The sequence below is a fragment of the Cyrtonyx montezumae genome, unplaced genomic scaffold (assembly GCF_038088225.1).
Source record: "Cyrtonyx montezumae isolate F1298 unplaced genomic scaffold, pur_monq_1.0 scaffold_8, whole genome shotgun sequence".
Lineage (NCBI taxonomy): Eukaryota > Metazoa > Chordata > Aves > Galliformes > Odontophoridae > Cyrtonyx > Cyrtonyx montezumae.
The window spans coordinates 87,611,749-87,625,016 of record NW_027072089.1 but is presented as its reverse complement, the minus strand read 5'-3'; the positions used below and the strand labels follow the sequence as shown (position 1 = coordinate 87,625,016).

General features: G+C 41.4%; 1 protein-coding gene across 1 annotated transcript; it reads right to left on the bottom strand.

The window, feature by feature from the left end:
* Positions 1-2,990: 2,990 nt before the first annotated feature.
* MRS2 (magnesium transporter MRS2) lies at positions 2,991-12,747 on the bottom strand. Its single transcript, XM_065752680.1, has 10 exons — positions 12,436-12,747; positions 11,709-11,745; positions 11,034-11,146; positions 10,524-10,697; positions 9,753-9,883; positions 8,955-9,071; positions 6,796-6,948; positions 5,579-5,696; positions 4,688-4,801; positions 2,991-3,283 (listed from the first exon to the last, which is right to left on the bottom strand). The coding sequence occupies exons 1-10, from the start codon at positions 12,745-12,747 to the stop codon at positions 3,173-3,175; spliced, it is 1,380 nt and encodes a 459-aa protein (XP_065608752.1). The 3' UTR covers positions 2,991-3,172.
* Positions 12,748-13,268: the final 521 nt, after the last annotated feature.

Genomic DNA, 13,268 nt, shown 5'->3' with positions numbered 1-13,268 from the left:
TAAATGTGGGAGCCATCTGTGTTATCCCATAGTTAAGTTTCAGTTCTCTGGACGGGAAGTTGAAGTACTATTCAGAGATTACTTGTTTTTTGGCTGCAGTGTTGGCAGTTCCTCCGTAAGAGGTCTAAAATGATTATTTACCTGGGTTTGGAGAGCAAGTGGTTGGTTTGCTTCATGTTCCTTGCTACTCTTTGCTTTGGAAAGGCATGGACTAGACTAGGTATAGCTCCATTTGGTCAGTCTGATATGACTACCCAAGGCATGCCTCATGCAGAGACTTTTCTCCAAAGCTTATGTCTCTCCTAGGAAATTACAGTTTTGCTGGGGCTCTCGAGATGAGGGAAGGTGTTGAGGTGTCTGTTTTACTTGTGTGACCCCTCTGCTGTCTACTTCAACTCCTTCACCCCTTCCTGGCCATGGCCTGGGACTACAACCACCTCTTCAAGCTGCTCATCATCGACAACGGAACTGTGGGCAAGGGAAGTTTGCTGTTGCATTTTGAAGGTGATACATTCTCAGGAAGCTACATTAGCACAATTGAAATGGATTTTAAAATCTGAACAGTTTAGATCTGTGGAAAGAAAATGAAGCTATTATCTCGGACACAAGTGGATGAGAGTGCTTCCAAACTATTCCATCAACATATTACTGAGGAACAGATGAGATCACTGTTGTCTATGATATAACCAGTGCAGAATCTTTTATTAACATAAAACAGTGGTTGCATGAAATTAATCAAAATTGTGATGATGTCTGTCCTTGTAGTGGGGAATGATGACCAACAGCAAAAAATAGTAGACACAGAAGATGCCTATAAGTTTTAGGACGTTGCCCACCAAGTGGTCTAATTAATCCAAGAATTTCTATGTAATCTGTATTGCATTAAACAGCCTCACCTCCCTGTTGTTTCCTTGGCTTATGCCTTCTTAATGTCAACCAATCATAGGCTAAAAGTTCATCTTTTTAATTAAATAGTTATTAATTCAAGTTGGCCCCAGGCTGGCAGCAGCTGCTTCTTCAGGCCTCTTGCTTCATTACTGTTGGGTTCCAGGCTGGCAGCTGGTGCCCTCTGGGGCCTAAAGCTTCACTGAGTTCCAGGCTTTTCATGGGGCACAGGCTCTATTTCTCTAGGTACCAGGATTACAAATGCTGCTGCTGAAGCCTGGGGTTTCACTTCTTCAGCCCCTGGAGTGGCATCAGAGTGGGGCCTTGAATTTCAGTTTGCCATGATCCAGGCTGGTAGCTGGGTCTTTAAGTGTCACCTTCTTGTGCAGCAGCCCTGCTATACCTGTGCTCTCTTTCATTTTGTATCAAGATATAGAATGTGGGATTTATTTGGAAAAACATTTATTTTTTGTTTTCTTTTAATATGTAAAATTAAACTAGTCTGACCTCTGCTTCCGGTTCTGCCACAGTCTTAAGTGAGGGTATATTTCTTTTTAGGAGAAAAATAATGTGATGCTGCCAAATAACAACACCCTCTTTTCATTACCCTGTTAACAAACAGGAGAGCTGAACATTAATGGTAATTTTGGTGGTAAAGCTGTGTTGTTGAGAAAATGTATGAAAATAAATCTAGATTTTCTGGATCGATGTCTGAATATGAAAGCTGCTGGAGGATCATTCCCAGGATACCTCTGTGAGGAAGGAGGACTGATATTTAATGTAAGGAAATTGAAAGCTTGCTTGGGTTATGTGGTGGAAAAGGATTCCCCTTCGAAACAAAGTAGACACACTGTACCCAGCAACATTTTCCCATATTGGTTTTCCTGGGAAAACAAGGGTCCAGCTGAGCCAGGGCCACATCCCATCCAGTTTCTTGACCATGTCTAACAATGTCCTGTGTCAGTTCCACCCAGGCTGAATAGGACAGTGATAAGGCTGCCCATCCTGCACAATTTGCTCCACACATTGCTTCATTTTGTCCCTTCTTACAATAAGGTATGATTTTAGGTTCACAGGTTCATAAGGTTGGAAAGGACCTACAAGATCATCTAGTCCAACCATCCTCCTATCACTATCCCTACCCAACTACTAAATCAAATCCCTTAGCTCCTCATCTAAACGCTTCTTGAACAGTGCTAGGGATGGTGCCTCAACCACCTCCCTAGGCAGGCCATTCCAGTGCCTGACCACTCTTTCAGAGAAAAAAATGTCTCCTCAGGTCTAATCTAAATCTTCCCCAGCACAACTTGTGGCCATTCCCTCTCGTCCTATCATTATTTATCAGGGAGAAGAGGCCCACCCCCTCCTCACCACAACCCCCCTTCAGGAAGTGGTAGAGTGCAATAAGGTCTCCTCTGAGCCTCCTCTTCTCCAGACTAAACAATCCCAGCTCCCTCAGCCGCTCCTCATAAGACTTGTGCTCCAGGCCCCTCACCAGTTTTGTTGCCCTTCTCTGAACACGCTCCACAGATGAATAATCAGTATTGTATGTATATCATGAAAACATACTGACTTTCTCTCAGTCCAGCACAGGACACAAGCTACATTAATGCATATTGAAACAGCAGCAGAAAGCAAGTATGGGACACCTTATTAATGGACCTGCTTCTCAAGTTATTAAAGTGCATGTAGTTTGGCCTTAATGATTTAAGTGACTCCTCAAGTACATAGTCACATTTCAAAGCTCACTTAAGCTGTATTATTTCTGGTTACTGTCAATTTTGAAGTAGTGTTTTACAAAGGATGCACATACATTTTTGGCTTCTAAAAAAAAAATTCTCTTCAGTTAGGAGAGCTTTAAAAATAAATAAAAAGGACACTTTGGGGGTAGATTTTTCTTTGGTAGTTGAAGGCAGATTCCTAAACCTGCAGCTCAGAACCAGAATCACTGATGAATGCTGACTGCTGTCATCCTTGAGGATGCTGCTTCTTAAGAAAAGCCATTACACAAAGAAGTGTTGAAAAGAAACACCAGAAGTGAGTCTGTGTATGATACAGAAATCCAACAACATATATAGAGTGGAGGTGATGCTACTGTTGTCACTCTTTTTCCTTCAGTTTCCCTCCTTTTGTGTACGAGCATTAAAATCTCACCATAGGTTTTTGGCACAAAATATGTATTAAATTAGCAAGTTTATAAATTCTTAACATTTTCAGTAAAGAAGAACAAATGAAAGTGTTTAAAGTTCACCCTGTAACAATAAATATCTTTTCATTCTTGGTGATCCTATTGGTTTGCCAGTGTACTTCTGCTCAGTCCAAATGTTTCTGCTTTAAGGTTGTTCTTTATCTCCACTCTTCGAGCTGCTGGTTGGGATTTTTTCAAGACTTCAGGAACCTAAGCAAGATACAAAATAGCCTGTGATTACATGAGAATTGCCATATATGCAGAAGGAAATCAAGAGGCCTCCAAGATCACACAGTCCAACTGTCCACCTACCACCACCATTTCTCCACTAAACTATGTCTTAGTACAATATCTAAACATTTCTTCAGCACTTACAGGGATGGTGAACCCACCACCTCCCTGGCAAGTCCATTCCAGCACCTGACCACTCTCCCAGAGAAGAAATTTTTCTTAACGTCCAACCTGAATCTCCCCTGGAACAACTTAAGGCCATTCCCTCTAGTCCTATCGCTAGTTAGGCAGAAGAGATCGACCTCCACCTGGCCAGAAACTCTTTTCAGATAGTGGTAGAGAGCTATAAGGTCTCCATCAAGCCTCCTCTTCTCCAGACTAAACAACTGCAGTTAGGAGTTTTCTCCTCCTACTGTTAGCAGGGACAAGACAGATACTATTCTGCTTCTTTCAGAACATTTCCCTAAGACAGTCCAGTGCATGCTGCAGTTGGTCTTGAGCAAAGCCTGAGGATAATGAAGTAACTTGTAGCCACAGTTAACAATTAACAATAAACTACTTCCATCTCCTTCTTAATGGCAAGGAAGGGGAGGGAAGAAAGGGAGTAATTTGGGTCTCTCCTTTCTTGGTCACCTGTAGGAACATAACTTCTGAATCCACTGATACTTCCCTGTTACAATTATCAGAGTGCAGAAGATAGGTAAAAAATGCATTATGCTAACTTGTGGTAGCAGAGGGTAGTGAACAAGGAAAATGACTCATACAGAATTTTTCTACTCTGATGACTACATCCTTGGAAATCTTCATACAGCTTGGTGACATACGGCTGTACAATGCCATCAGCATAAATGGTAAAGATGGCTGCCTGGCACATGAGAAGCTATTGCAAGCTCCTAAGAGTTGGGACATCTCAATCACAGCACCATTCTTCAGAAAGACGTTGCAGCTAGGACCTGTTCTTATCTTCCTTTTATCTTCACCTCTTATGAGAAAGGGATCACAGATCCAGAGTCAGTATGCAAGTGGGAGGAGAAGAGCAGCATCCCTTATGTTCCCCATTAAGAACAGACTGTTGCAGCAGCTGAGAAGGCAAATTAGGGCTGCTTCTCCCATAATCATCAGCTTCCCTTGGGCTCCCACACAGACGTAAATAAGTCAGGAAGCCTCCAATATCTTAATGCTCAGATCCATCTCCACCGGTGTTGGGCTTCCCACCTCACTCACTCCAGCCAGGGAAAATCTTCTTTGTCAAGTCAAGGAAGAAAGACCTAGCTTAACTCCTTGCAAGCTCTATGATCCACCCCTCTAAGCTGTATGTTTCCTGCTTTAGAGATGACTGTACATGCAGAGTCTGAAGCAGAAATCCTAGACAACTATACGTACATGAGGAGGTAATGAAGGTTCCAGGTGCCGCCCGAGGAAGGAAAGCAAGCGCCGCCATATCAGACCACTTCCCAGAAACATAATCCCGGTCACCAACCAAAAGATTCTGGGGTCCTAGAAGCAGAACGTTACCATTAGTGACACAATTCTCACTTCAGAAAAGGAATCATCAAAAGAAAATCTCTCACTCCCCAGCAGCACTCTTCTCCCTTTTGGGAGGAAAGGAGTAAACTATCCTCAACAGCCAAAACATATCATAGGAAGAGTGTGCTTCATAGCAAAGCTCTTTAAGAATCAAAATAACATGGCCTTTTTTTATTGTCCAATTCATTTTTCTTTCCCTCATTGTGGGTTTGGAAATTCAACTTTTCTATTTAATGGATTTGGAAAAGAAGAGCCTTTCTGGTTTTGTTTTGTTGTTGTTTTTTAATGTCTCTTTTAGAACGGCACATCAATTGCAAACACTATCACCAGCCTAGGAATAAGCATGTAATTGACAGCAGAGTATTTCCCTCTGATGTGTTGGGAATGCCTTAGTTACTTGCCAGACAGCTTTGTATCTGACAAAGCTGGGCTCTTCATAAGTACATACAATTGTCAAAGAAACCTGAGCACTGTTTTATAGTCAGCCTGTACTTACATACTTTTTTTTGTTTCTTTTCCTTGGACACAGTCAAAAAAGCACCATATTACAGGCCATGAAATAGTTTGCTTTCAAGCAGATGACTGCACTAACATGTGAATTACCATCTTAAAATATCTTATTTTGCACACTAACATAAATCTGGAGCTTCAACTATGGCAAGAATTAAGTAAAACTGAATGTAAAATGCACTATCAGAGCAGGGAATTAGTTTTATGTCCCTGATAAAAGCAACACTCATTCCTTACCTCTTCAAGAGATGACTCCAAGTTCATACCAAATGCAACTCCTATGAGTCCAAAGAGTGAGACAGAGAAAGTCCCCATAGTCAGCTGCAAATTCAGTCTCATCATCACATTACGGTGGCTAAAGAAGGAAAAAATATCCATAAGGGGAACCTGAAAATTATCTGCTGCATAAATTCTTAAATTCCATACAGCTTATATAAAAAATAAACTACGGAACAAACAGTGGAAGACATGCTGAAATTAGGCTGCACGGCATCAAATCGTGAAACAAAAGTGTAAGGAGGCTTTCACTTGGAAATTGCTGCATCAGTGTATCTTTAACACAGAAGGTTCTGTGCAACCATCAGCATACTTTCTGGCACCACTCGCTTCTTAGAGCTACGTGCACAGAATAACATTCCAGAGAATTCTCTCTTTACTCATTACTCTCTCTCCCACTACCAGTTAGTTAATTTATGTGAGTATTCACAGTCCACAAAAGGCTTGTTATTTTGCAAATTAAAATACTTACAAAGAAGCAGGATAAGTAAGCGCTGCAGACTACAACATTAAGTCTGTTTTGAGGAATTCCACTTTCAACTCTTCCCATAAAGAATTTCCATGGCTTCCTGAAGCAGCATCCACCAATTACTTCTACAGATAACTCCTCAGTAAAGAGGAGAAAGATATTAAAAACTAACCTTAAAGACAATGTGGCATGTGCTTCCAAATGCAAGCTACAGTTATTTTTCAGTTAAAAACTAATATGTAGTAAAAATTACAACACACAAATACAATCCTCGCTCTAAAAATCATTCATTCTTGAATCACTGCTTATGGCGATAACGCAACTTGGACTACATATCCAAGTAGGCTAGCCAGATTCTCATTTAAATATAAGTTTCAGTTTGCTTACTTAATAGCAATTTTTTCTGAGTAGAATTTTATTTTGCCTCTAAATCTGCAGACACTTCCTCCAGCTTGGTTTTTCCTGGTAGCGAAAACTGATACCTAGCTAGAGAGGTTTTTATATGTTACCAGTCAAGGTGTTCTGTTGCTTTGCTTTGTTCAGTTCACTGATATGAAAACTGCAATACAGCTTCATATCCTATTACTACAAGCCCATTCAAACCCTCATAGAGGTGGAATTCTCCACCCTACCCTCACAGCAGTGATTTGAGAAAGAACAGGAAGCGTTAAGCTCAGCTTTTGTCAGTCCAACAGATAGCAGAGCTAACCTGTCCAGGTTGATAAATATTATACTTTCTGAGTCATCAATTAACACTCTGAGCTCACGAGCTTCATTCACAAGATCTTCTGCCTGTCTGTAATAGTTCTCCAGCAACAGCTCCATTTCCTCTGCATGGTCAATCCCAGATGTGCTCTCTTCACTGTGAAAAACAATTTATATTTTTCTGGTTAGGCATGAGTTGTATCAAAGTGTAAAGCTCAATGCATTAAGACAAGGCCCATTAAATAGCTGCAAGCAACAGCCAAGAGTGCTGACACGATAACACTTGACCACAAAATCCAAATTTTTAAACTGATAAAGAAGCCTCCACTAATATGTATGGCATAAAATGCTTTCCCCACCCCCACCTCCCATCAGCTGATCAGTACAAGCAGTCAGTTGTTCTGAGTTAGTATTAGGCACGCTCAAGCCTGTACAACAGCAGAAAGCTAACTTTTTCATATACAACATTATCAAGTGCTGACATTTTTGAGAGGAGATAATTCCTTGGTGCCCTCAAGTGGTGGAAGTTCGTAATGGTGCTGTATTGTTAGTGTGAAGCTGCATATAAAGGTGAGTGTCAAACAGATGCTGCTGCTCTCCTAAGTGAAGCCTGTCTGAGTGACTTTGATGTTACTGTACGGCTTAGGACACACACATGTCCAATCTATTGGCTTGCCTGTGGCCACACTGAATGAAGATAAATCATTCTGGGCCACACACGAAATATATAATATACTTAATTAACAAAATATAATTTCATTTTTTTATTATCATTATTAAAACATTAAAAAAGAAGGCAACAAATACTTAAAAGTAACAAGTTGGACACATACCATCTAGAATACCAAAGCAGCAGCCTTCTCTAGAAGAAATACGGAAATTTATGGTAGTGTCCTAGACTCTTTACCGTGTAGACGAGCTGAGGTAGCCAAGATCCAGAAGAGATTAAAAACTAGCAGGAAAGCCAGAAAAATATTTCACCTTCTTTTTCTTTTTGTGGTATGATTTCTTTTCTCTAAAGTGACTAAATTTTCTCTAGAGTCTCTTTCTGGCATTGTTGACACTATGAAATGGTTTTCCAAGAAAGTTAGTGGTGTGTATTAAGAATCAATACACTTACGTTCCCTGGGGGCCTTCGAAAGGGACCCTTGCACTTCACTTAAGGAAGGCTGCTAGCAAAAGGCAAGACAAAGACTAGAAAGCTTGGGAACAGCCTGGAATTCAGAGCCTTCCCAGTACCATTACAGCAGATGCATCACAAGTTCAAACCACATCCCATTTCCTGAATACCAGTGTTCTACCACACATTTAGACTAAGCTCTGCAAGGCAAGAAACTTATTTCCTGATTTCACACGGTACTGTGTGAACAGTATCAATATATCCACAATATATACAATGTGGTTAGGCAGAAGTATTACTCTGCCATTTCTCCAAGAACCTGAAAGGTATTTTTCATTGCCTACTTAAAAAGATAAAGGATGTCTAAGGTCTAAAAACAGTTCGGCCCAAAACAGTGGGATCTGACAAATAGTATCTCCTTCCTTTTTAGTTTCTGTTGAAGTGACTTGCGCTGCTGCTGATGTGTGTGTGTGTGATCCTTCAGAAGAAGCAGCAAGACCACTGCTGTGTACATTTTTTTCTGAAGTGCTGCTATTAGATGCAGTTTGACAAAAACAGTATCAACAAGACTGCCCTGAGGCTTCCTTCCTGCAAGTTCTGCTTGCAGCATCTTGCTTGTTAGCAAGGCGTCCTAACAAGGAAACTGGTGTCCGGCTGTTCAAGGCAAGCTTTAAAAACCTGCCTCTTTGTTTTGTTGGTGAAACCACAGAAAATTCTCCCAGAACAAGTTAATTTGTACTGAAACACAATTTGCTTTTTCTTCTCCTGCTATCTTGCTCCCATCCCAGTACATATGAGATGGGCTGGCCTGCTATGACACAAGTTATGTGAAGCTAAGCAATGCGACTGCCACTACCAGAGCTCTTCTCCAAAATCATGGATAGCCATTTGCCAAGTGGCAAGCATTAGGGCCTAAAAAAAATAATAATTGAAGTCTTTCTTTCTGTTTTTTTTCTTTTTGGAGGTAAAAATTCAGATTAATATTAAAGTTCCCCTTAAGCAAAGCACACTTTTTCAAAAGTATGTTTTCATGATATACATACAATACTTGCGGATCAGTCCATTTAGACAGACAGAGCTCTTCTATTAATTCTTCTTCATCTAAGATCTCCAGAATTGTTTCTTTGAAAACTTTAAGGTCCGTTTCCAGTTCTGATAGGCTGAAGAAAAGGCAGACAGAAGGTCAATAATCCCACAGGCACCGATGCTCAGAGATTATTTTTAGAAGAGTCTGACAACACTCTTGCCAGACTAAGCTCTCAGGGAAGAGTTCTCTGGTAGGTTTTGAGAGTTGCTTTAAAAAAAAAAACCTCATTAGAGACCACACATTCAGCAGTGGCAGTGACCTGAGAACCAGAGGGCTACAAACACAGCTGAAAGAGATTCAGCTATTTTTATCAGATATATTTAAAAGTCAAAAAAAAAAAGCAATTTGCAAGCACATAGGGAGTGCATATTTGCACTGTCCATTAAGACAAGCTAGTACAGAAATACACCAGTGAATTAGTACTAGTAATTGTAAAGCACAGAACCATTGGCTAGCCTGGTTTTAAATTATGGGGAAGCTATTTTGCTTTACTAGGTGTTATTTCGTTCTCTTAGATGTTATTTTGTTGTATTAGGTGCGTTACTTAAGAAGCTTGACTAATTCTGACAGATCAGAACAGATTTTCTGTTTTTCCCCATATAACTAGGTATTTCATATACTGTATTTTACATATGCAAGATGTACAACACAGCATTACAGTAATCTATGAAAGTCATAATAGATAGCTTTTTTTAACATTTCATTGCATGTAATTTTCTATGGTTATCTTCTAGTCTCTGCATAGCTTATTTACCTCTTGCCATTTTGCAGGAGAATGTGGAGTTTACTCCTATCCACAGACAAAAGCTTGGGATCCACTAGAGCTTCCAGTGTCTCAAGGATCTGAGGCTGCAAAGTATTAAGTCTCCCTTGCAGTCTGCTGATCTAGATAACAATATGATCCTTCATAAGAATTAAAACAATCCCTTTAGAGTGGTTTGGGTAACTGGCTCGAGTGTCTAAACACAGAATTCACAGTAATAGGCAGTTAATACAATCTACTTTCAAATGCCCTGGCAATATTTGTTGCAGGGATATCACTTACAGATACATTAAATAAGTGCAAAATACAGCATTTTAGAAAAGTGATTTGCACTGGAATGAAACTCAGTGACTAGAGTAAATGCTATCTAGAAATGTCATATTACTATTGCCAGCATAGATTTTAAGGGTAGCTAGAACTCATTGTCCAAGAGGCCAGAAAACCTCAGTGCTTCTGCATACCATTCTAGTTCAGCTATAGCACATCTTTAGAAAGGTAGAAAGGCACTCAAACTTGTTTTCTGCTTCTCCAAGTGATGATGAAGCTACTGCATCCATTAAGGGAACAGCTTGGGTATGAACTTTCAAATTAGCACTTTTCATGGGAGGAAATGGAAACACAGAACCTTAAAAAACAACACCCCAAAGTATCTACTACAACAAGCATGAAATTTGTATACAATTACATACATATACATATTAACATAAGAAAATCAGCATTTTCTACGAAGCAAAATCTTCAAAACAAAATTCAGATGCTCACCCGGTACTGCAGGATTGCTTCTATGGCTCGGAATTCAAAGGGCAGGGAATAGGTAACTAGCTGACCTTCCCCAGACAGCTGAGATGCTAGCTCAGTGAAAAGCCAATGCTCCAGATTTAAATTACGATAATCTAGTATCAGAAGAAACTCTGGTGTTATGACAGCCTTCAAGAACTGAAAGAGACAATACATGTAGAAATCTGAAAAAAAACCCGAAGATTTTGAACCTCGTAATTATGTAATCTAGTCTTTGATAAAGCTACTCTTCATCTGCCTTTTCAGGCAGGAAAATAACAGAACCTCACTGTAACTGTGAGCTCCCAGTGCAGTCCAGATTATTCAAATCCAACCTTGCACTAATGGGGTATGGTCAAGGAGGCAGAGCTCCAAAGACACATTTGCTGTTGAGTTGCATACAACAGAAAACTGCTGTTAAAAGAACTGCGTAAGGACACGTGAGGCAAAGTTAATACTGCTCGAGTTTACACTGGGTTACAGGAAAGTCATTACCTCCATTCTCACGATGATCCTGTTGTTCCTAGTTGCAATGCTCATGAGGTGCTGAAATCTTAGATCTCGAGCTTGAAGACCCAGCTCCTGGTACAACTCTGTTTTCTTTTTCTCTATCACAAAAATATTTATATATGGAAACATTTAGGAGACAAGCAGGTATGCCCTGAAATTGTATTTCAGCCTGTTACACAGCCCCATAAACACAAAAAAAAGCAGTGTAATCTTTAAAACTGTTTTCATCCCAGTGATACCTCAATGCAATTTATTTTTTATGAAGTTCAGAAGATTGTATCTTGAGTGAAAAGTTACAGATGTAAGTAAAGAACACCGTGATAATTAACACAGCATCAGAAGTAAAGCAGCTGGTTTGTGCAAGCACAAGTAATTCCATAGGAGGGGATATACCAGAGTAGGAAAGTAGCATGCTGGTTAAAAAGAAGAAAGAAAAGAATGACCTTCCTAGGATGGATGATACACATTACTTTCAATATATTGTAATGTTAAACATACTCTGAAAATCTACAGTAAGCAGCAAAACAAAAGGATTAAAACACACCAAATCAATAAAATAAACACAATGAAGTAGCTTGAATGTATTTTGCTACCTCACACAGATACTTAACTGGGCTTCAAACAAGAAGAGAAAAATAAAAGAAAACAATGAAAACTCACCAAAAAAAGTCGTATTTCCCTCTTTGTCAAGCTTCATCTAGAGGAGTGGAAAAAAGTGGAAAACATGCTCTGAAGAATAACTAATTTATTATACCTTCTACACTGTTCACCTCAGCAAAGATTTTACAGCCACATACTGCACCGTGCTGGAGCACACAACTGAAGTAAGCATATGAAGACCCTTACATGCAAACTGTGGGAAGGGGGCAATTTACAACGGATCAGACATGTTTCAGCATAAAAGGGTACCTTACACTGTGGATTATGTATTTCACTACAACCTTGGGTGTAAACTAAATAAATAAGGAAAAAGACAAATGGGGTAGCCAGGCCTTGTGTCTATGCTAAGTGTTGCATTCAGCTAACATTTGTCATTCAGATTTTTCATTTCAGAAATCTATCTCCTGGCAAAATTATTTTAATGCAAAAACTAAGGCCTGGCTTAATTATAGTTTGCTCTCTATAAGCCACACAGCTCGATTCCTTATTACTGGCTTCAGAAATAAACTTCCACAAATGAAACACCAGTGGAGCAGCAAGACAAAATACACAGCTGCACGGATCCATCCGCGTGGATCTCACAGAGTGACCGCTTGTCCATCCCAGCAAGGAGACCTCGCCCGGCCTCATGCAGCCGGAGCTGAGCCTTGCCACAGCTTCACAACAACAGTAACTGCGAAAAGATCCGCGCCGCTCTGCAAGTCGCCTGCTGACCGCCCGTACTCACCACCGCAAACACAGGAGATACGCTGGCTAAGGTGGCTTGCGAGGCTTCTGTCGTGAAACGCCGGTGAAGTTCACCTGAAGAAAGATGACGCGCTCTGCTACTAGCACCGCCACAGACCGGCAGCGGCCAGCCGCCTCGGTTGGATCCTCTCCTCCCACCTCTCTGAGCGAGCGCCCGGCCTGCAGCGAGCCCTCCCCACCCGAGCCGGCCCCGGCACAGCGGCGGCCCCGGGGCGGCACGCAGGCGGAGCCCGCCGCCCCACCGGACAAGGGGAGGGCGCAGGGCGCGGAGCAGCACGATGACACGAAGCATGGGCGCGCTGCGCCCGCCACCATACAACACCACAGGGCTCCCAGTGCGCAGCCGCAGTGGGCTGCCGTGGGCGGAGCGCGGCCTACGGCGGCCCTGCGGTGCGCTGAGGGTTTGTATGGCGGGGGTGGGGGGGGCTCGGAGTGGGATTTTGTTGGTGTTGAGAGATGGGCAGTCAGCGCTCAGTGTAGAACAGCTGCACCCCAGAGGAGGCCTTACAATTAGACCCTTAGCGCATTTGTGTGTCTGGGGTAGCGGCAGCCTGCTTGGGTGCGGCTTACGGCTTCGTTAGAAGCACGGCAAGTTCTCCTGTTAGGGGAGTTGAAAGGAGGTGACTTGAGGACAGGCACCAGGCCCCTTTTCAGGCCCCGATTCTGCCACACTGTGTGTGCGCGCTCATCAACGTGCATGTGTTGGATGTTCAGTAATTTGAAGGCTTATTTATGCATGCTTTGCACAAACAAATGACTGAGCAAGGAAGTAATTAAATAAAAACTTTCTTCTAGTCGTTACATACATAGGCT